Source organism: Aethalodelphis obliquidens, unplaced genomic scaffold, assembly GCF_003676395.1.
Source record: "Aethalodelphis obliquidens isolate GAN/ISIS:26980383/991018 unplaced genomic scaffold, ASM367639v1 scaffold6, whole genome shotgun sequence".
NCBI classification, from domain to species: Eukaryota; Metazoa; Chordata; class Mammalia; order Artiodactyla; family Delphinidae; genus Aethalodelphis; species Aethalodelphis obliquidens.
In genome coordinates, this window is record NW_020837950.1 from 33,343,245 (window position 1) to 33,367,681 (window position 24,437).

A 24,437-nucleotide genomic window follows, 5' to 3' on the forward strand; every position below is an offset into this window, starting at 1 on the left:
TATGGGGCACAAAAACCTGCTCACCTGTAAGGTTGTGGGGGGGAGAGAGAGAGAGAGGTTTCATTTGCCTTGGAGAGGTAAACATTTTGCATATGAAATGAATACTAATCCTTGTGTGGAGTCTAGCAAGAAAAATCTGTAAACGATGTTGCCACACTTTTTTTTTTCCCACAAGAGAAAGATGGACAGATTTAATTAAGGTACTGAGTCCCAAGATTATGGGGTAAAATCAAGGGCTAAGAAAGCAATGTGAATCTGGTATTCTTATTGCTTTCAGTTAGGACATGGATGAGTTGTTCTGTGTGGTGGTGTTGAGTTTGTTCCCAGCCACTTTTTTCCTGGCTGGGATATCATCACAATCATTGTCCCCATCATCGTCCCCATCATCGTCCCCATCACCGTCATCACGATCATCATCCCCATCATCCCCATCATCCCCAATACCATCATCATTGTCATCACCAATAGCATCATCACCAATAGCATCATCATCCCTCTCCTCATTACCATCCTAATACTAAATACCATTTTGTTTACTCCTTCTTGCACAGGTGGCTCTTCTTCCTCTCCTTCCTCCTCCTCTTGGTTAGTTCCATGTCTACTTTTTGCTTTTGGTTTTTCCTCTGATTCCTCTGGTTCGGGATCAAAGTTGAAAGTAAAAAAGTTATAAGCTTCCTCAGCAGAAGGGAAGCCAGGCGGAACCTACAGAGAAGCAGCAAGCAATAGAATTTGGGATTATCTAAACTGAGGTGACCTCTGCACGGTTCACTGACAGCTGGCTGGATGCTAAGAGCATCAGGCACATTCTAGGCCTCCTAAGCATATTACCTTTGTTGAAGGTGGTGAACTTTAACAGATGCAACAGGCCTCCTTAGTTAAGTAACTTTAATGAGTTACTTTTTTTTATAAATCAGCAATTATTTACCTTCCTACAAGCACATAAATACATTATTTATATCAGTAAATGCTTTAGAAAAGATGATTAAAATGCAAAAAAGTGGATTCAATTGTTTTATAGGTCAATGCTGAGATACTTTTAATTTTGAGCAATACAGTGTTTGTTAAACTTTTTTATAAAAAAAAAGATCATTTTGGGGAGTTTGTTTTAACTCTTCTTGAGTTATTATCCCCTTTTTTTCCCCACAGTAAAAGCTGGTGCAACTTCATGGCTGAACAAGTAGTCTTATCATGAACATTTCCTGCCCTTCCATGCATTTCCCTTCCCCAAAGTAGGCAGTATTCTCATCTCTCCACATGATTCTAGGATTTCAAAAGTAGGAATCATTTCTCATACTTTTTCTCGCATACTCCATGCAATAGGAGTCAGCTTGTGTGTATAGTCATTTCTCATTGAATATTTTTGAAAAACAAACAAATCAACAAAATACATGATTTAAAGAATGCATGATTTAAAACAAACATGATTTAAAAACACAGGATTTCTCACCGGGGGTTTAGACTTGATTTTTCGTGCAGAATCATGGAATTTTACTCTTGAAAAACCTTGGGAGTCATCTTCTTGTTGAGTCCTTTGTACCTCTCTACCTGGCTATACGAGTAGAAAAAAATGATAGAGACACCATTTAAATCAAGAAACTAAGGATGTTCTAACACAAGCATTAACCTTCAAAAGTCTTATCTTCTGACCATTGATGCATCTCACCATTTCTAAGGAATGAAATGTTTACAAATTTCAAATATATTTGAATGTTAACGTGGCTGAATATTTTCTTACTCAGCTCTGTCTCTCTCAAGACTAAACAAATATAAAATTTTATAGTCATTAAACCTGAAAATGAAAAGTGTTATTTCATCCTATAGATCAATAGATTATCCAGCTCACAGAGCATCATTTCCAAACAGTCTATGATGAAAAGTATCAATGATTATAAATAAGTCCAAGTGGGCAAGGGCTGCCCCAGCCCTGGCCTTTCAGTTTTGTTTAAATCTCAGAATGGCTGACTGAGTGTCCTCAGGCATTTATCCAGAGACACCTGTGTGATGAAAGCTAGAAACACTTGGAACAGCTAAGATAAGGTGCTATAAAATTCACCTAAATGCAGCTAGATGTCCAGCAATGGCCAGAATAAAAATGAGGACATCAATTGGGTATAATCTATCATACTAGCAAGAGAACACATACACTTCCAATTTATGTAAAATTCTACGCTTTTCCTCCATCTTCTCATTTTGCAGTATAAGGTTAAGTAGTTATGTACTAGTGCTCAATTATATAGAAGTTGAAGGCGTGCTAATGAATAAATGTCGCAGTGCAATGCGAAGAGTTGTTATTTGTCTTGGTAAATTCTAGAATTTTAAATGGTGCTTTTGAAGATGAGGAAAGAAGCAGATGGGTATTACTTAGTGTAAGGAGAAACAACTGAAAAAAATTAGCGTAGACTAAAGATCAGGTTCCAGTGCTGGATCAGGAAGACTTTCTAAGGATTTGCCAAGTTTAGTCTTCTCATAAAACAGGGCTAAAGCTTTCTCGTTCACTGCTGAGGATGCCATTCTGCTCCTGCCTGCCTCAGAATCCCCCACCTCCGATAGCCCATGAGGGAGACTGATACATTTGACAGCATGAAAACAAGCCAAGGGGTCAACCAATAAGAGAGAAGAGAAGCTTGACTCTGTGTGTAGGCAAGCCTTGGGTTTTAGAGAACTGTAAAGATGATGATACTAAAACACAAGACCAGGCAGAAACACTAGCCGTTTAGAAAAAAAAGATAAGTAGGTTAAATTCCATGTGGCAAATATGTGTATGTGGAGATTAGTATTTTATTCTTTTTGTTTCTTCCCATCCCTTTCTATACTTGCTTGGCATAGAGGCTATTAAGTTCCGAAAATACAATTTCATTGGTGTCTTTTATTGTAATACTGACGGTTTTATTATGATATTTATGGACTTGATCAAAAAGCTTGTAATTTAATTTTTATTAAGATCTAAAAATATTTAAAAGTAAATTATACTAGCATATTAAAAGCTATTAAATATATTTAAAAGGATTGAGTGTGCAGAATTAAATTTTAAAGAACTATTATCTATAATATCTTTATATAAGCTTAGAGTAATAATGACATTTAATTTCAGCTTGAATGCCTATCACGATATGTGCATGTGTCCAGCTAGGAATTCTTTCTCACCCTTGAATTTGTTGTATCCTCCAAGAAGGCTCTATGGCCCTCTTCTAGCTTGAACTAGGCAATATCAAGTCTCATTACTTTTACCATACCATAATTACAAAATATGCTAGTTCTAGCCCTGATCTCTCTTCTAAACTGCTAATCAATGTCTTTAATTCCTTAAAAGACATCCTAATCTGGATTGTCTTGCAGATACCTCAGATTTTTATACATTCTTGATATCAGCCATGATATTAATCAAGATATATGATTTCCAAATAATCTCTCCCATTCTGTGTGTTGTCTTTTCACTTTCTTGATGGTTTCTTTGAAGCTCAGAAATGTTTAATTTTGATGAAGTCCAGTGTATCTATTTATTCTTTTGCCACTTGTGTTTTGGAGTCAGAGATAAGGAACCATTGCCTAAGCCAGGACTCCTCAGATTTTACGTAACCTGCCTCCAAGGCTGGAGCCACGTGCCCTTTCTATGAGCTCCTAATAGCACCCAGCACAGATCTTAATCATCCTGTACTTCCATTGTCTGATAACCTGCCTGTCATCCCTACTGGAATCCTTGAGAGTAGGCTGTGACTGACATCCCTGTGTATTCAGAGCCCAGTGGGCACCTGGCAGGAAGGAGTCTCCTGTAGATGCTGGCTGGGCCACAGGTAGAGTGTGTCAAGGGATCAGAACTTGGGTCACCTGGGACAGAGAACCAGGCCCAGAAAATAAAGACATTATGGTGGTGTCTAGTGGAGACCAAGTAATCAAAAGTTCTGTGTTATTTCCACTTTGATGTTGACATGTTCTTAGAGATTTGTGTTTGGCTTTGTTCTCTTATCACAAGTCTGCTGAGTATAAAGTAAATAGAAATGCAAACAAGGGTTAAGCACAGGTTTGTGTTGATAATTTGGATTCTCTACCATATTCCCAACTGGTTTCTCCTTTTCACTCTGACCCTACAGCCTCTAACACTAGCTACCACTTACAGAGAGAGGGCTTACCATGTGCCAGGCGCTGTCTGAAACACTGTAGCATGTATGAGATCATTTAATCCTCAAAACAATACCAAGAATTGGGTTCTAGTAGTATCCCTATTTTACAGAGGTGGAAAGTGGGGTCCAGAGAGTAGATAAGTTACATGTCCAAGGTCACCCAGCTAGTGTGTGAGATTGCCAGCACTGAATGCTGGGCAGCTGAGGTCCAGCATCTGGGTTCTTCGTGTGCTTTGCTCTTTGCTCCATAGGATATAAATGGACCACTTTTTAGATATTCCTTCTAGGTTGAGGTATATACATGAAGAAATGTGCTTGTGAATGGTATGTTCCATTAGCAACATGAGATCAGGTCTAAGGGCAAGGCAGTTGATGTTTGCCTCAAATCCACAGAATGGCTCTTAGGGGAGATAGACTATGACAGACATACAGGTCAAGGTCCTGCTCACAAGGAGAAATAAATACCCTATGGGCCAAGAGACTACATTTTTACCTCTAAAGCTTCCAACTTGATTTGGGTATCATATTCATGGCCCATGGACAAGTGAAAACTACCATGACTGTATGAAATGATTATCCATCAGAAGATACATACAAGGCCGGATATAGGAGACCAGGCCCTCCTATCACTTAGGCCACTTGACCAGAAGCCGAGACTCACACAACTGCTGAAACAATCAAAGTGTTTGTGTCATCATGATGGGATTTCAGGGACTTTTTCTTTATTTTCCAGTATTTTAGAATTATGGCTCTTACAATTACGGCTCTTACGGAAGAAAATAAATTGGAATTAAAGAACAAGAAATATGTCCTCAGTAGAATGGAGAAGCAAATTGTCATAAAGCCTTTCTAGGGGACTGAGTGTTCCAACAACCTATGAAGACGGCTGCAACTTTCCTTGTAATCATGCAATCTCTGGCTTGTTTGGGATGAATATAGGTAAAAATTTGTAGCATCTCATCATAGAAAAAGAAAAGGCATCATCTAAGAAATCAGTGGTTGTGTTTCAGAAATATCCCTAAAGCATAGATTTTGAAAACAACCCAAACCATCATCGTCAACAACAAACCATTGGATTAGACTTGCAAACACTTCATTGAGCCATTTGCTCTGTTCTTTCTGTTCCTTCTTTTACCCTCTTACATGCTTGTCCTTCAGCAACATCCCTGCTACGTCTTTCTGTCTTTTACTGGCTTCTACTCTGATTCATGGGCTTTTACTGTCAGTTTTTCTCCAAGTGTAAGACTGTCTTCATTCAGTCTTCTTTCCCTCAGGAAGCAAAGGCACTCTCAAAACTTCAAAACTGACCACAGTAGAAACGCTTCCAAAATCTGTTTCTCCAGGCCCAGGTCCCTTCCTCTATGTGCATCTCCAGAGGAACACGTGCTGTGATGCCTCACCAGCATCTCAGATTCAAACAGAAATCAACCCAGTGCGTTCAAACCACCTCCCGATCCTATTGTCAATTGCTTTCCACTGCTTATGAAAAACCATCAGTGCTCCTTAGTGTAACACTCAGGCCCCCACGATCAGATTCTACTCTCATCTCTTTCTCTGTTTCCCAGCAAGATCCATGGACCCAGCAACACTGACCCTTGAGACAGACTGGGAATGAGATAGAGCTGGGGTCAAATCCTGACTCCTCCACGTACATGCCCTGTGACCTGGGGATAGCTTTGCAGCCCCTCTGAACCTCATATATCAAATGTGAATGGAAATAATAGTACCCACCTCATAGGTGTGTTGGGATAAGGGCATGTGATAACATGGGGCAGACTTGGCAAAATGCCTGGCACCGAGTAGCACTTTATAAATAGTAGCTATTATTATTAATAATAAGCATTTAACACCTCGTCTGTGCATAGCTCTGTTCTAGAACTTTTGCTGGAAAATTTATATTCTGCTTCACTGTCCTTGGTCACAAAGTAGGGATGGCCCATTTCTCACCTCTGTGCCAAATTCAGTCTCCAATTCTTTCTCACTGGGACGTCGTAAGCGCCTGGGCCGAGGGGTGGGAATTTCCTGCAGCAATGCACTTTCTGCTTTGGACTAAAAAGTCGAACAGAAAATTATTGCTACATCATGTCAGTGATGCTATGAAAATCTTGGTCACCATCTTAGGAGAAAATAAATCAGTAAAAAATACACGTTATACTTCTTTAAGAGATCAGAACAATGATTTAGAAAAAGGATGTTAAATTCTTCTTAAGTATAATTTTCATCTGTGCCAATATTAAATACTGCATTAACATTTAGAACATGAAAAACAAATTTAACGGTATTCAAATCCATGCAGTTTTGAGCAAACAAAGCAAGCTAGACAAGACCAGAAGCATTGCAGTCAGCACCGAACAAAATATTCCTGTGGTTTCTCTCACCCTTGCAGCTTGTAATTTCTCCCTCATGCGTTCTCTCATGGAAAATTCTGCAAAGCCTGTTCTGGAAGCTGAAGGAATTGGAGGTAAGCCTAAAACAATACAAGAAAATTACTTTAAAGCATTTTTTTTTCCAAAGGGAAGATTAGATTGAAAAATGGCAAGAGAATGTAATTTTATTTTGCAAATTTAGAACTTCACATAAGCAATCATGAGATGATGCTGATAACCGTCCATTTGATGTAATCAGGACATGTCTTGGCTTCTTTAAGATGGACAGTGAAAACCTCGGTCCTATCAAGGCTGTTACATCGACTTAACTAAGAATAAAACGAATGACATTTGACTATTCAAGGCACAGACACACTTACCAGTTCAATTTCCATTGGGAAGAGGTTCTCGAATTTGTTGATTTGAGAAACAGGCTTGTCGGATGAATGGATGGCTATTGATTTCGGAGTTCAACTTTCAACAGCACTGATAACTTCAGTCAGAGAAACCTTTTCTATGAGAGGTTCTGTAGCCCTGGGCTATCTCATACAGACAGCTCATATTTTGTACATATTATTAAACCTATACATAAATATCATGAAACGTTGTTCAGCTATTTCGTGTCGGGCTCTGTGATAATGTGTTGAATGCATCTTCTCGTCAATCTTATGCCATCCCTGCTAGGAGGGATCACCTGGCACCTTGAAGATGAAGACTCTGAGGCCCTCTGTGATAACTGACTGGCATGGCGATTGCACACCTAGGAAGTGGAATGCTTGGGATTTGGTCTCAAATGCTCTGCACCATTATGAAAGAGGTGGAAATAGAACAAAGCATTTGGGGAACAGAATGTTATGCTTGGAGCAGAGAGGCTCTACTGGGATGAAGTAGAAGACAAGGTTGCAGAAGGAGTTTGGGGTCAAGTCATGGGGAGCCTCTGATGTTCTCCATGCGGTGGGGATGTCTTGAAGGATGTGGAGAGAGGAGGAAGTGAAGCAGCATTTTCTGAGGCTGTCCCTGGGTCTGCAGGCACAGCATGGTTGGGGTGGAGGCACCAGGGACCCCAGCTGGGATACCCTGGTGAGATAATAAAGAGGGAGTCTGTGGGAATAATTGCGAAGACGCCACAAGAAAAATGATACAGTTGTCCCTAGTGACGATGGTGAGTAGGGCACTAGTTCTCCCAGCAGTAGCAGCATCTTCTGGGCACTTGGTGGACGGGCAAACACTCAGGCCAGACACACTCGGTGAATCAGAACCTGGAGGTGGAACCACCATCTGAGTGATTTAAAGACACACTCAAGCTGGAGGACCCCCAGTTTAGAGCAAGAAAGAGAAGGTGAAAGTGTCTGAGGTTTTGACTGAGGTGAGTGGGGGTTTGGGGTTCCTGAGAAAGAGACAAGAGGAGGGAAGCCAGTCTGGGAGATACTGAAGGGGGTCACTTTGCAGCTGGAATGAGTCTGAGGTGCTGGCAGGATATGGAAATGTGTGCTTGTCCTGCACCTGAGCTCCGGGAAGGGGTCCAGGCTCCAAGATGAAAACTTAGGAAACGTTTCTACCGTGGTGATGTTAACGTTTTGAGAAAACCTTTCCCGAAAGAGAGAGTGCAGAGACAGGAGGCTTCTGACCCTGTAGCCATTGGCACTTTTAAGGGACGAAGGCTAAAAAATGAAAGAAATAGAGAAGGCAAGATGATTTATTAGCAGGTGGAAGGAACTGTGGCAGAGAGAGGAAGTGATGATGGGCAGAGGCCACTGTGCTGGCCCTTCGGCCTCCGCTTATGCAGAAAAGCGATCCTGGGCTTTGGAGCTATTTCTGCAACTTGGCCACTCAGTGCTGAGGCTGGGCTTCCTTCCTTCTGTGTGATAGATGTAAAATCCTACTTTATCAGGCACCAATCATGCCATTTCCACAATGCCTGTAGGAAAGCATGAAATAATTGTAGTGAAGATCACAGTCTTGCATGTGTGGATTGAGGTTCAAGTTCTTTAGAAGAATCTCCATTAGCTCGATAAAAAGGCCTTTGGCATTGTTTTTCAACTCACGTAAAAAATCAAGTCATTATTTCCTATTTTAAAGATCATCTACCCATGGTAGATCATATCCCCATGTCAAAGTCCCAAGACTTGTCCTGTATCGCGTTTGTCACATTGTGAATTTATATGTTTGTGTGGTTATTTGATTAGTACCTCCTTCCTCTCCCAGGTTCTATGGTTTTCAGCCACAAAGGGCGGGCACAGGTAAGTGTCACTAAGTGTGTGTGGACCACCTAGGCTGAGAAAGAAGGGCTTCTAGACTGGACCCCCTGGGGCTTGCCCATCCTGTTCTCTGGCTGATCACTCTCTTTGCTTCTGTCTCTAGAGAGCTGCCCTTTCATAGTTAACAAGGCATGCTTTTGAACGTGAAAAAAAATCTTGTTTATTTACTCCCGTTCCCCCTGCTTTTTTTTTTAAAGAGATCTAGTTTTTCAAATTGACTTAAAATAGCTACTGTGTACATGGAGCTCATTAGAATAATTTTATGAATTATTCTTTAAAAGAGAGACAAGATATTTTATTTAAACACTATCTCTTCTGACTAAAGAAACCAAAGGGGCTTCTTTAGTACGTATTAGTTTTAAAAAACTTGAAAAATTCTGAAGCGGTGAAAAGTAGTTCTTGCCTGAGTTTTTCAAAACTCTGTGTTAGTGAAAGGCATTTGGAGGGCATAAAGATTTCCAAATCTGATCTGTACAACTAGGTGGTGAGATGTTGTTTTCCCAGCTAAAATGTGACCTGCTTGAGGGCAAGGACCATGTTGGTGAGTTTTGTACCTGGCACCTTGTAGCACTATATCAATAAAGGAAAACACATGAAGGAACCATGAGGGTGTGAGAGATATTATACTTAAAAGAGGGATTTCAAACAAAATAAATGTAATCCTCATTTGGATGAAATCAGATGATGACAACTTTTTTCTTTTTAAGGTAATATTACTACCATGATAACCATGGAAACCAAGTGTACTAATTCACTCCCTTTGACCTAATAACTAATAGGGCTTAGGGACTTTCATTTTTATGTTGGTGGTCCATGGCAAACAGAGTGTCTTTAAACAGCTAGAAACACGAAGACAATCCTCATAAGACATTTTTCCGCCTTACTGTCAGTTACTCCACTACATGACTAATCAGCTAGTGGTCCCAGACTGACTCTATTTGTCTTTCCCTGGGGCTAAGAAGTGATTTGCCAAACTTGAAAAAGGGTGTGATTTCACATTTACTAAACAGGCTCTGTGACACAGCTAAGAAAATCTGGCATGCATAAAGTTTCCACAGTTATCCAAGAGTGCAATGAAAATAATTTTTTAAATTATTAAAGATTTGAGTTGAGGACATGCAAGAACTTATGGGTAATGAGAGAATTTCAAGACATTCCATTAAAAATATATACATAATGTCCATTAGTATGAAATATGGATTTCCTTGGCCATGTGATGTTTTTCATCAGAGGCAGCAGGGATTACAAATTCAGCAACACTGCACTGGCTGCTCAGCAAACCCGTGAATCCCAAAGCTTCATTAGCCTCGTGTTGCTTCCAGATCTTCTCCGTGCTGTCACCTTTTCCTGTCACCCATACTCACTGTACCCTATTTCTCTCTCCTTACGGACTGCATCACAAGTTGGACGTGTTCCATTTTTCTTTAAACCACTTCCATTATACGTGACCCCTCAGAAAACAAAGTCTTCACTCCACCATCTGGAAGTGCCCCCCTCTTTCCCTTACTTTTGCAGACATTCCCACACGTCTTTGTAGACCATTTGTTCTGTGAATCACACTGCCCAGACCAGAGCTCTCTGTATACATTGGGGTGTACAAGGACTTTCCAAGGACTTGACATAAAATTTGAAATGCAGTTCAGCCAGCCCTCTGTGTCCATGGGTTCTGCATCTGCTGATTCAACCAGGCACGGATAGAAAATGTTTAGAAAAAATTCCAGAAAGTTCCAAAAAGCAAGACTTGAATTTGCTGCGAACCAGCAACTATTTACATAACACTGACATTGTATTAGGTATTATAAATAATCAAGACATCATTTAAAGTATACAGGATGATGTATGTAGGTTATATGCAAATTCTATGCCATTTTATATAAGGGACCTGAGCATCGATGGATTTTGATATCCACAGGGCGGGGTGGAGTGGGGAGTGGTCCTGGAACCAATCCCTGTGGATACTGAGGAATGACTAAGTTGGTTGGATTTGAGTTGGTACTATCTGAATTCACAGATTGTCAAACAGGAGAGTGTGCCTATGATTCTTGGTTAGTTACCTCACTCTTCTACCTTTCTATTCTAAAGAATATGCTACTGAAAGCTTTTATTTATTTATTTTACTTCTTATGATTAATACATATTGAAGAAATTTTACAGTACCTTTATGTCTTCATCAGTTGTGCATTATTGATACTGATAATAAATAACTCAATCAAAAATTCAACTTGTTAAGATGGTGAGCAGTGAAGACTTTTTTTTAAAGCTATTTTTTTATTATCTATTTTATACATATTTGTTTATATACGTCAATCCCAATCTCCCAATTCATCCCACCACCACCACTTTCCCCCTTTGGTGTCCATACGTTTGTTCTCTACATCTGCATCTCTATTTCTGCCTTGCAAACCGGTTCATCTGTACCATTTATCTAGATTCCACATATATGCGTTTAATATACAATATTTGTTTTTCTCTCTCTGACTTACTTCACTCTGTGTGACAGTCTCTAGGTCCATCCACGTCTCTACAAATGACCCAATCACGTTCCTTTTCATGGCTGAGGAATATTCCATTGTATATATGTACCACATCTTCTTTTTCCATTCGTCTGTCGATGGGCAGATGAATTTATGCTGCTTCCATGACCTGGCTATTGTAAATACTTCTTCAATGAACACTGGGATGCATGTGTATTTTTGAATTATGGTTTTCTCTGGGGGTATATGTCCAGTAGTGGGATTGCTGGGTCATATGGTAATTCTATTTTTAGTCTTTTAAGGAACCTCCATACTGTTCTCCAAAGCGGCTGTATCAATTTACATTCCCACCAACAGTGCAAGAGGGTTCCCTTTTCTCCACGCCCTCTCCAGCATTTGTTGTTTGTAGATTTTCTGATGCCCATTCTAATCGGTGTGAGGTGATACCTCATTGCAGTTTTGATTTGCATTTCTCTACTAATTAGTGATGTTGAGCAGCTTTTAATGTGCCTCATGGCCATCTGCATGTCTTCTTTGGAGAAATGTCTATTTAAGTCTTCTCCCCATTTTTTGATTGGGTTGTTTGTTTTTTTAATATTGAGCTGCACGAGCTGTCTATATATTTTGGAGATTAATCCTTTGTCCATTGATTCGTTGGCAAATATTTTCTCCCATTCTGAGTGTTGTCTTTTTGTCTTGTTTATAGTTTCCTTTGCTGTGCAAAAGCTTTTAAGTTTCATTTGGTCCCATTTGTTTATTTTTGTTTTTATTTCCATTACTCTAGGAGGTGGGTCAGAAAAGATCTTGCTGTGATTTATGTCATAGAGTGTTCTGCCTATGTTTTCCTCTAAGAGTTTTATAGGGTCCAGTCTTATATTTCGGTCTTTAATCCATTTTGTGTTTATTTTTGTGTATGGTGTTAGGGAGTGTTCTAATTTCATTCTTTTACATGTAGCTGTCCAGTTTTCCCAACACCACTTATTGAAGAGACTGTCTTTTCTCCATTGTATATCCTTGCCTCCTTTGTCATATATTAGTTGACCATAGGTGCGTGGGTTTATCTCTGGGCTTTCTATCCTGCTCCATTGATCTATATTTCTGTTTTTGTGCCAGTACCATATTGTCTTGATTACTGTAGCCTTATAGTATAGTCTGAAGTCAGGAAGTCTGATTCCTCCAGCTCTGTTTTTTGCCCTCAAGATTGCTTTGGCTATTTGGGGTCTTTTGTGTCTCCATACAAATTTTAAGATTTTTTCTAGTTCTGTAAAAAATGCCATTGGTAATTTGATAGGGATTACATTGAATCTGTAGATTACTTTGGGTAATATAGTCATTTTCACAATATTGATTCTTCCAGTCCAAGAACATGGTATATTTCTCCATCTGTTTGTGTCATCTTTGATTGCTTTCAACAGTGTCTTATAGTTTTCTGAGTACAGGTCTTTTACCTCCTTAAGTAGGTTTATTCCAAGATATTTTATTCTTTTTGTTGCAGTGCTGAATGGATTGTTTCCCTGATTTCTCTTTCTGATCTTTCATTGTTAGTGTATAGGAATGCAAGAGATTTCTGTGCATTAATTTTGTATCCTGCAACTTTACCAAATTCATTGTTTAGCTCTAGTAGTTTTCTGGTGGCATCTTTAGGATTCTCTATGTATAGTATCAGGTCATCTGCAAACAGTGACAGTTTCACTTCTTTTCCAATTTGTATTCCTTTAATTTCTTTCTCTTCTCTGATTGCCGTGGCTAGGACTTCCAGAACTATGTTGAATAATAGTGGCAAGAGTGGACATCCTTGTCTTGTTACAGATCTTAGAGGAAGTGCTTTCAGTTTTTCACCATTGAGAATGATGTTTTGCTGTGGGTTTGTCATATATGGCCTTTAATATGTTGAAGTAGGTTCCCTCTATGCCCACTCTCTGGAGAGTTTTTATCATAAATGGGTGTTGAATTTTGTCAAAAGCTTTTTCTGCATCAATTGAGATGATCATATGGTTTTTATTCTTCAGTTTTTTAATATGGTGTATCACATTGATTGATTTGCGTATATTGAAGAATCCTTGGCAACTCTGGGACAAATCCTACATAATCATGCTGTATGATCTTTTTTATGTGTTGTTGGATTCTGTTTGCTAGTATTTTGTTGAGGAGTTTTGCATCTATATTCATCATTGATGCTGGTCTGTAATTTTCTTTTTTTGTAGTGTCTCTGTCTGGTTTTGGTATGAGCGTGATGGTGGCCTCATAGAATGAGTGTGGGAGTGTTCCTTCCTCTGCAGTTTTTTGGAAGAGTTTGAGAAGGATGGGTGTTAACTCTTCTCTAAATGTTTGATACAATTCACCTGTGAAGTCATCTGGTCCTAGACTTTTGTTTATTGGAAGATTTTTAATCACAGTTTCAATTTCATTACTTGTGATTGGTCTGTCCATATTTTCTATTTCTTCCTGGTTCAGTCTTGGAAGGTTATGTGTTTCTATGAATTTGTCCATTTCTTCCAGGTTGTCCATTTTATTGGCATAGAGTTGCTTATAGTAGTCTCTTAGGACACTTTGTATTTCTGCGGTGTCCATTGTAACTTCTTTTTGATTTCTAATTTTGATTTGAGTCCTCTCCCTCTTTTTCTTGATGAGTTTGGCTAAAGGTTTATAAATTTTGTATATTTTCTCAAAGAACCAGCTTTTAGTTTTATTGATCTTTGCTATTGTTTTCTTTGTTTCTATTTCATTTATTGCTGCTCTGATCTTTATGATTTCTTTCCTTCTACTAACTTTGGGTTTTGTTTGTTCTTTCTCTGCTTCTTTTAGGTGTAAGGTTAGATTATTTGAGATTTTTCTTGTTCCTTAAGGTAGGATTATATTACTATAAACTTCCCTCTTAGAACTGCTTTTGCTGCATCCAGTAGGTTTTGGATTGTCGTGTTTTCATTGTCATTTTGTCTCTAGGTATTTTTTGATTTCTTCTTTGAGTTCTTCAGTGATCTCTTGGTTATTTAGTAACGTATTGTTTAGCCTCCACGTGTTTGTGCTTTTTACGTTTTTTTCCTGTAATTTATTTCTAATCTCATAGTGTTGTGGTCAGAAAAGATGCTTGATATGATTTTAATTTTCTTAAATTTACCGAGGCTTGATTTGTAACCCAAGATGTAATCTATCCCGGAGAATGTTCCATGTGCACTTGAGAAGAAATTGTAATCTGCTGTTTTCGAATGGAATGTACTATAAATATTAATTAAATCTATCTGGTCTACTGTGTCATTTAAAGCTGTGATTCCTTATTAATTTTCTTTCTGGCTGATCTGTCCATTGCTGTAAGTGAGGTGTTAAAGTCCCTCACTATTACTATGTTACTATTGATTTCCTCTTTTATAGCTGTTAGCATTTGCCGTATGTATTGAGGTGCTCCTATGTTGGGTGCATATATATTTATAATTGTTATATCTTCTTCTTGGATTGATCCCTTGATCATTATGTCATGTCCTTTCTTCTCTCTTATAACATTCTTTATTTTAAAGTCTATTTTATCTGACATGAGTATTGCTACTCCAGCTTTCTTCTGATTTCCATTTCATGGAGTATCTTTTTCTATCCCCTCACTTTCAGTCTGTATGTGTTCCTAGGCCTGAAGTGGGTCTCTTGCAGACAGCATATATATGGGTCTTGTTTTTGTATCCCTTCAGCAAGCCTGTGTCTTTTGGTTGGAGCATTTAATCTGTTCACATTCAAGGTAGTTATAGATATGTATGTTCCTATTTCCATTTTATTAATTGTTTTGGGTTTGTTTTTGTAGGTTCTTTTCTCTTTTTGTGTTTCCCAGTTAGAGAAGTTCCCTTAGCATTTGTTGTAGAGCTGGTTTGGTGGTGCTGAATTCTCTTAGCTTTTGCTTATCTGTAAAGCTTTTGATTTCTCTGTCAAATCTGAATGAGATCCTTGCCGGGTAGAGCATTCTGGGTTGCAGTTTCCTCCCTTTCATCACTTTAAATATATCGTGCCACTCCCTTCTGGTTGTAGAATTTCTGCTGAAAAATCAGCTGTTAACCATAAGGGAGTTCCCTTGTGTGTTATTTGTTGTTTTTCCCTTGTTGCTTTTAATAATTTTTCTTTGTCTTAATTTTTGTCAATTTGATTAATGTGTCTTGGCATGTTTCTCCTGCCTGGGACTCTCTGTGCTTCTTGGACTTGGGTGGCTATTTCCTTTCCCATGTTAGGGAATTTTTGACTTTAATCTCTTCAAATACTTTCTTGGGTCCTTTCTCTCTCTCTCCTCCTTCTGGGACCCCTTTAATGCAAATGTTGGTGCATTTAATGTTATCCCAGATGTCTCTTAGGCTGTCATCATTTCTTTTCATTCTTTTTTCTTTATTCTGTTCTGCAGCAGTGTATTCCACCATTCTGTCTTCTAGGGCAATTATCCATTATTCTGCCTCAGTTATTCTGCTATTGATTCCTTCTAGTGTATTTTTCATTTCAATTATTGTATTGTTCATATCTGTTTGTTTGTTCTGTAATTCTTCTAGGTGTTTGTTCTTTAATTCTTCTAGGTCTGCATTAAACATTTCTTGCATCCTCTCGATCTTTGCCTCTATTCTTTTTCCGAGGTCTTGGATCATCTTCAATATGATTATTCTGAATTCTTTTTCTGGAAGGTTGCCTATCTCCACTTCATTTAGTTGTTTTTCTGGGGTTTTATCTTGTTCCTTCATCTGGTACAGAGTCCTCTGCCTTTTCATTTTGTCTGTCTTTCTGTGAAAGTGGTTTTCATTCCACAGGCTGCAGGATTGTAGTTCTTCTTGCTTCTGCTATCTGCCCTCTGGTGGATGAGGCTATCTAAGAGGCTTATGCAAACTTCCTGATGGGAGGGACTGGTGGTGGGTAGAGCTGGGTGTTGCTCTGGTGGGCAGAACTCAGTAAAACTTTAATCTGCTTGTCTGCCGATGGGTGGGGCTGGGTTCCCTCCCTGTTGGTTGTTTGGCCTGAGGTGACCCAACACTTGGAGCCTACCCGGGCTCTTTGGTGGGGCTAATGGTGGACTCTGGGAGGGCTCACACCAAAAGGAGTACTTCCCAGAACTTCTGCTGACAGTGTCCTTGTCCTCACAGTGAGCCACAGCCACCCTCTGCCTCTGCAGGAGACCCTCCAACAGTAGCAGGTAGGTCTGGTTCAGTTTCCTATGGGGTCACTGCTCCTTCCCCTGGGTCCCAAAGTGCACACTACTTTATGTGTGCCCTCCAAGAGTGGAGTCTCTGTTTCTCCTGGTGCTGTTGAAGTCCTGAAATCAAATCCCGCTAGCCTTCAAAGTCTGATTCTCTGGGAATTCCTCCTCCTGTTGCTGGACCCCGAGGTTGGGAAGCCTAATGTGGGGCTCAGAACCTTCACTCCAGTGGGTGGACTTCTGTGGTATAGTTGTGCTCCACTTTGTGAGTCACCCACCCAGTGGTTATGGGATATGATTTTATTGTGATTGTGCCCCTCCTACCATCTCATTGCAGCTTCTCCTTTGTCTTTGGATGTGGGGTATATTTTTTGGTAAGTTCTAGTGTCTTCCTGTCGATGACTGTTCAGCAGTTAGTTGTGATTCTGGCACTCTCACAAGAGGGAGTGAGCGCACGTCCTTCTACTCCACCATCTTGAACCAATCTCAATAGAAGATTTTTTAACATAGTAATATATTTTTTAAAATTCTGTGGGGGAAATGGAATGAAGGAGTTAGAGAAGAAAAGGGAATGATGTGAAATTCTAACTGTTCAGGGAGAGTTTGTTTATTATTTTGAAACAGATAATGGTGGTTCTCAAATCCCTATGCCATTTAGATTCCTTTGTATGCTTTAAAAGTGACATAAGAGTTTTATTTTAAAACATTAATATTTACAATATGACATCAATAAAATCTTGTGTAAATATTTAAAAGCATGATAAAAACTCTTGATGGCAAGTTACATATAAGCAACATTCTTGTAGTGATCATGGACAAAAGGGCTGGGAGTACACTGGCCTGAACTGGGTTTTCACTCTTGCCTCTCTCCTCCCATGATAAATAATTTCCCACGGTTGTAAAATTCCAGGGATAGAATGTAAATATGGAGTTGAGGGGTAGGGAGAGCACAGGATGGAAACCAGCTTGACTTCAGTAGGAAAACTTGGAGAGGAGCAGAGGTAATAATCTTAAAGGCTTGAGAGGAAAAACGTAATGAGTGAGACAATCAGTTGGACTGTCCCCAACTTCTAAGCTACTTCACTTGGATGTAAGAGCTTGGGATACCCTTTCAGCCTTAGCAACCCTCTGTCAACACATGACTTCCTCAGCGGTCAGGCAGGAAAAACTCAGCATTAGAAAAGGGCCTGAGGTTAGTGGTGGTTGTCCCTAGGGTATAAGAATGTGAGTGATTACTTTCTCCTATTTCCTTCTCCAGATTTTCTAATTTCATTAAATGGATGAGTATTGTGGAAATTTTACTACACAAAATGGAGGTCAAAACAGGCTGAGAACTGCAGGCTCTGCCCTGGGTTCCAGCCCTAGCGCTGCTGAGAGCTCACCTGTGCTGAGGGTCTGCAGGGATTTCTTTGGTCAATTTCTTCTTTTCTGGTTCTTTCTTTCATAGTCCCATTAACATTTTTATTTTATATTAACTGAAAACTCAGGGTCTTATTCTGGCATATAAGTTTCCTTCTGACTCAGGGGGGCTTGGACCTCAGGATGTTGGCTCTGCCTGCTGCCCTTTCCTGCTTCTTTGTGCTTCAGCACACCTCCCAGACTTGAAGATTATTATGGTCTGAATGTTTTCATCCTCCACAACTTCCCATGTTGAAGCCCTAACCCCCAGTGTGATGGTATTTGGAGGTGGGACCTTTGGGAGGTAAATAGGTTTAGATGAGGTCATTGAGAGTGGGGTCCCCATGATGTGATTAGTGTCCCTATAAGAAGAGGAAGAGAGACCAGAGCTCTCTCTCTCTCTCTCTCCATCACATGAGGACACAGTGAGAAGGGCCATCGGCCAGCCAGGAAAAGGCTCTCACTAGGAACTGAATCATCCTGCACTTTGATTTGGACTCCCAGCCTCTAGAACCATGAGAACTCAATGTCTGCTGTTCAAGCCATCAGTCTACAGTATTTCGTTGTAGCAGCTGGAGCCACCTGAGACAGGGACCATCAGTCTGGAAAAGACTGGGCCCAGCCAGCCCTGCCGTTTGTCCCTGTGCTCCGGCATCATCATGGTGATGGCACAGGGCAAGGGGGCTTCCAAAAGAACTGAGACAATGAACAGTGGTAAAGAACATCATAGATATACTTTGACATGACAATTTTGCCTCAGGTTGAGCCTTCCACATTGCCTTGGGCAGAGTGGAAAAAACATCAACAGCATTCAGGAGGGCCAGGTACTGCCTGGGAGATGCCAGGATAACTGTGAGTGGTCTCAGAACAAGCTTCTCAAACTTTTAAGAGAGGAAATAATAGGTAAAGCTTCTGAGCTTGGAATATTTTTGCGGGAGTTAATCTCTAACAGGATACTAGTACATGTTCTACCCAACCCACTCTTGGAAGTGCTAGGTTAGGGAATCTAGTTTAAGCATTCCACTAAGAAATCTTTGTTGAGCACGTATTATGTGTACAAGGCAGTAGGGATATAAGAGTGAACAAAACAAATATCCCCACCTTCCTGGAGTGAAGTAGTATGTGGAGTATGTCAGATGGTGGTAGGTGTATGGAGACAAACAAAGCTGGCTTGGGGATAAGGAGGGCCAGGAGGCAGGGGTGTATTGTAGTTTAGAGTGGCCAAGCAAGACCTTCAAGGTGACATTGGATCAGGGGAAGGAAATGAGGGGTCAAGCCAGGTGGGTAGCTGGGGGGATGAGCATTTTAGCTATAAGTCATATCTGGTGCAAAGACTCTGAGACATGGCCATCCTAATGCAAGACCAGAGTGGAAAGGGGAAACATGAGGGGTAGGAGATGGAATATAGGATAGCAGGTCATAGAGATAAGGGGGAGACAAACTGTGTAGGTCATTCTGCAGAATTTGACTTTAACTCTGAGTCAGTTGAGAACCATTGGAGGATTTGAACAGCGGAGTAACTTGACCTTACTTTTATAAGGCCACTCTGGCTGCTGGGGTGAGAATGGGGGGTGAGAATAGGAGCAGGGACATCAGTTAGGAGGCTATGGCAACACTTTTTAAAATAATTGCAACACTTCAGATAGGAGTTGAAGGCAGCCTGGATCAGGATGGTAGTGGGGGAAGAAGTGAGAAATGGTCATACTTTCAATCTATTCTGATGCAGAGCAAACAGGACTTATTGATAGACTGGAAGTGGGTAGACAGAAAGAAAGGAGTTAAGGATGACCATAAGTTTTTGACCCAAGCAACAGAAAAAATGAAATGTCTATTTAGTGAAATGGGGATGACAAGGATTTCCCCACCCTCATGACATCCTTTAACAAGCTTTGCAAACTTCCAAGAAGAGTAATGGTATGTAAAGTTTCTGAAATTGGAAGATTTTTGTAGGAGAAACAGGTTAGGGTTGGAAGAAGGAGATCAGAAGCCTAGTTTCAGTCGAGTAGAATTTGGGTTGTCTCAAAATAGATCATGGACCTAACTAAATGTAAAAGCTAAAAACAGAAAACTTCCAGAAGAAAAATGTAGGAGAAAATGTTCATGACCTTGGGTTGGGCAAAGAATTTTTAGATACAATCCATAATAGAAGAAAAGTGATAAATTTGACTCCACCAAGATTAAAAACTTTTGTACTTCAAAAGACACCATTAAGAAAATAAAAAGATTAGACATTTACTTGGAGAAAATATTTGCAAATTATATACCTGATAAAGTACTCGTATCCAGAATATATAAAGAACTCTTACAATTCCACAGTAAGACAAAAAATCCAATTAATAATGTATAAAAATTTAAACAGACATTTTACTAAGATGATATACAAAAGGCTAATAAGCATATGAAAAAATACTCCATATCATTAATCACTAGGGAAATACAAGTTAAAAGCACAACGAAATACCACTGTATACACATTATAAAGGCTAAAATTGAAGACAGATAATATCAGTTGTTGGCAAGGAAGTGAAAAACTGGAACTCTCACAAACTGTTGGTGGGCAAGTAAAATGATACAGCCAGTTTGTAGAACAGATCAGCACTTTCTTATAAAGTTAAATATACATTTATCATATGACCCAGTTCATAGAAGCATTATTTATAATAGCCCCAAACTGGAAATAATCCAAATATTCATCAACAGGTGAATGAATAAATAAAATGTAGTATACCCATATGATGGAATATAATTCATCAGTAAAAAGGAAGGAAATATGGATAGATGCTACAATGCTTATAAATCTCAAAAACATGCTAAGTGAAAGAAGTCAGACACAAACCCCACATATTATATGGTTCTATTCACATGAAATGTCTAGAAAAGGCCTATTTATAGGAATATAAAACAAATCAGTGTTTGTCTAGGGCTGGGGGTGGGAGTGGCTGCAAACAGGCATAAAGGAACTTTTTGGGGTGATGAAAATGTTCTAAAACTGGATGGTGGTGATGGCTGCACAGGTCTACAAATTTACTAATAATCATTGAATCGTATACTTACAATGGGTGAATTTTATGATATGCAAATTATGCTTCAATAAATCTATTACAAATGTGAGCTGTCTTATGTGATATGCAAAAGTGGGTGTTAAGTTGATAGTTGCACATTTAGTCTGAAAGAAGCCCAGACTGGAGATAAAAGTTGGGAACTGCTCAGTTATACATACGATAGCTATATGATAGAATTTAAAGTCTTGAGATGACTGAGAGAATGAGTGTTGACAAAGAAAAGGGGGCTGAGCACTGAGCTTGGGGGCTCCAAGATTTAGAGGCTGGGGTGTAAGAACTAGCAAGGAGATGGAGAGGTCCAGCCAGCGAGGGAGAAGGAAAACCAGGAGAGTGGTGTCCGGGGAGCCATGTACAGAAGAGGAGAGAGCGTGAGCTGCAGGGAACGCGACTGAAAGTCAAGGACGGTAAAGATGAAGGACTGACTATAGAATTTAGCAAATGTGCAGTTCGTGGGGACCTCAACAAGGAGAATTTTGACAGGGAGGGGGATGTGAATTAGAGGAGTAGTTTCAAGATTGGAGCAGGATGGGAACAGACGACTCTGGAGGAATTTTGCTATAAAGGAGTTTTTGGGAAAATGTGTTTCCTTATAACTGATAATAATGATGGGTCTGTTTTATATTCTTTGTATTCTTTTATGAGATGGTCAGTCAGGTGGGGCACAAGAGGAGACAGAGGAGAGGCTCAGGAAACAAAGTTGATCATAAACTCTCAGGTTCTGCAGCCCGGGGGCAGGACATGCCACGCAGGGCACATGGAAAGACACCAGGTGGTCAGGAGCAGAAGACAGGAGGGGCTGAGAGCTCAGCTCATGGCCTTTCTTGGGATTTCTGAGGGAAAGACAAGGCAGGGCAGGGTAAGCAGTTTAGGGTTGGCGGGTTCGAGTGGTTCTGGGGGGCTCTAAGCTATAGGGGTGGTCCCTAGTTGCCTGGTACCTGGCCCTGGGATGATCCAGGCAGAGGAATCTTGCTTCCTGGGGTTGTACTGACGCCGAAAGCTCAGGTTCTCTGCACTGATGCCAGAACGAATCTGAGAGACAGAGTTCTGGGTGAAGTAGAAGAAGATAGCTTTATTGCTTTGCCAGGCAAAGTGGGCCACAGCGGGCTCCTGCCTCAGAAAAGTATGTGTCCCAACCCCGGAGGATCTGATGAGAAGTTTTATAGCAATAGCTCAGGGGGGATGTTGCTGACAAGATTAGGATGTGTGAAGGGCTTGCACTCCCTTAATCTCGTCTCAGGTGCTCAGTCTCCTAATCTGGAGCTTTTTTGGTCCTTTTAGTCTTGCCTCAGGTGGTTTCTTGGCTGCTCTTCCCTTGATTAGCAACAGTTCGAATCGAGCTTTGGAACTCAGGGAAGGTCATGGAGGCTGGAGTCTTGCCTACAAGAAACGGGGGACAAAAAAGGCCTCCATGCCCAGGCAACCCACAGGACCTTCGCTCAGTTTCAGTACTGGCCAGGCAGAGAAGGTGGGGCTCTGGATTGGTTATTTTGCATTAAAGTCATGCTCCAGTCCTGACTCTTTGCTATCTCTAACAATTGGCTACTGTCTCCCCAACCAGAAAGGTTTTTTTGTTTTTATTTTGTTTGTTTGGGTGCTTATTTTTAAGATGTCAAAAATCATAATATCCAGAAAAAAATTGTATTGAATACAGCATACAATTTATTTTTACTTAGATAAATATTTTACTTAGTACTGTAATTTAGTCCCCCCAGTACCGCGTGAGGTAGTAAACTCCAGTGTTGGTGAACTTTTGCTATTTCCTACATTCCCCAGTGTGCACCCTCTGACTAGAATGTTCTTCACTGCTGGGCTCCAAGGTAACTCCCAAGACCAGCTCCTTTGGGCCATTCTCCTCTTGTCTTATACTGAACTTTATAACATTTGTTTCCTGGGTCAGTCTCTCCAGGTCTTGGTGACTTTTAAAAAGTATGCCTAAAATAAGTGATCTATTTCCTTTCATTTGCATCAAATTTCACTGGATTCTGAATTTTATTTTCAACCAATACTGAGAAATTGGCTCTGAAATGATGCTTTAACCAGAGAAACTAACAGGAATGGATAGAAAACAGATGTCAGTAATGAAGAAACTTATGTTCATAAGAAACTGCTTAACATTCAATAGTTCCTCCCTTAAGAGACGGTGCAAGTTGGAATCGTGGGGGAAATGTGTGTACTTTTTTCCTAGATGTTTATTTGATTGGGAGCTATGTTCCTATTCGGTGAAATGCTTTCTGTATTTGGAAAGTCATGACTATGTATATGTTTGAATAGCATATTAGAAGCCAAAGCTTTCAGCGCATGCATTTACACTGCTGTTCATCAGGGAGATGGCCCCTCTGGGCGTGTGCCTGGTGCAGTGCGGAGGCCATGTCTTCAAGGGTGCTGGTATCTGAGCATCTGACTACAGTCTGGACTTGACAACACTTGGAGCCCCGCAGGAATGCTATAGGATAGAGAGGGTCATGGGTTCAAGGGCAGAGGCTGGGGTGGTAGCGCTGAGCAACAAGCCAAACCCATGAGAGGTTTGGGGAATGAACCACCAAGAGGGAGTCAAAGAATTGGATCCAGGTGAGCAGACTTGGTTGGAAGGATGTGGTGGGTGTGGTATGGGGGTAGTAAGTGAGCATACAGAAACCAGAGCATGGCCATGAGTAAAATACAGAGAGCACTGCACCTTCCCTGGGCAACTGTAAACCATTCTCTTTAAAGACCAATCAGAGTTAAGATTTGCTGGTATAGAATGATGCTGTAGTGCAGCAATTAAGAACACAGGTTCACTTAGTATGATAATCTGAGGGAACTATATTCAATATCCTGGTTTACCAAACCATCGTGGAAAAGAATATGAAAAAGAATATATATATATATGACAAACACTTTGCTATATAGCAGAAATTAACACAACATTGCAAATCAACTGTACTTCAATGAAATAAATTTTAAAAAAAGAAAAAAAAAAGAACACAGGTTCCTGAGGTCTGTAGACTGGAGTTTGAGTTCTGGCTCCACCACCTCTAGCTGTTGGTTCTCTCTGAACTTTAGTTTCCTAAATTATAAAACAATGCCTGATGACAGGACTGTTCTGAGTAATGTAATGCATGTAAAGACCTCAGCATGGTGCCAGCCATATCATAACACTCAAAAGAGGTAATTATTTTTGTTAGTTATTTAGCATCATGTTCTTCTTGCAGCTGGAGAAGGCGACTAGGTATGTGCCAGACCCTATGTGTGGTGCTTTCTGTGTATCATCTGATTTCACTGTCATAACAGCTGCACGAAGCCAAGGCTTTTATGATCCTCGTTTTTATCAATATAAACGAGGCTCCTGTGGCTGAGGGAGACTGGGCTGCTGCTCGAGGTCCCAGGACTAAAAGTAGTAACGAGTAGTAGTGAGTCTGATTTCAGTTTCTATGGGTTTCAAGGAATGTTTGCTGACTTGAAATATTGTTTATTTCTCTTAATCTTGGGCAATGTACTGGGATATGAGTAAGAAAGAGAATGAGGAATCTTGATGGAAATCTTATCAGAAAGCTTGCTGTGTGCCTCAGAACATGGTATTAAGCTCTCAGGGTTCAAGGCTGTCAGATTTATCATCTGGTTTTCTCCCTTCCT

General features: G+C 40.2%; 1 protein-coding gene and 1 long non-coding RNA gene across 15 annotated transcripts in view; one reads left to right on the plus strand and one right to left on the minus strand.

Moving 5' to 3' along the window:
• LOC113618934 (uncharacterized) overlaps positions 1 to 24,437 on the plus strand; it is a 180,923-nt gene that overhangs the window by 101,552 nt on the left and 54,934 nt on the right. The window lies entirely within an intron of this gene.
• The window catches only part of CC2D2A (coiled-coil and C2 domain containing 2A), a 150,944-nt gene that overhangs the window by 95,526 nt on the left and 30,981 nt on the right, over positions 1 to 24,437 (minus strand). For all 13 annotated transcript variants that reach the window (XR_003432200.1, XR_003432201.1, XM_027103324.1 and 10 more), the window contains 4 exons: positions 6,497 to 6,585; positions 6,066 to 6,167; positions 1,448 to 1,549; positions 526 to 702 (listed from right to left, as the gene is read on the minus strand). Coding sequence is in view for 11 of the 13 variants with exons in the window: in XM_027103324.1 (XP_026959125.1) it covers positions 526 to 702; positions 1,448 to 1,549; positions 6,066 to 6,167; positions 6,497 to 6,585 (470 nt within the window). In the remaining 2 variants the exon portion in view is untranslated. The remainder of the gene's footprint in view (positions 1 to 525; positions 703 to 1,447; positions 1,550 to 6,065; positions 6,168 to 6,496; positions 6,586 to 24,437) is intronic.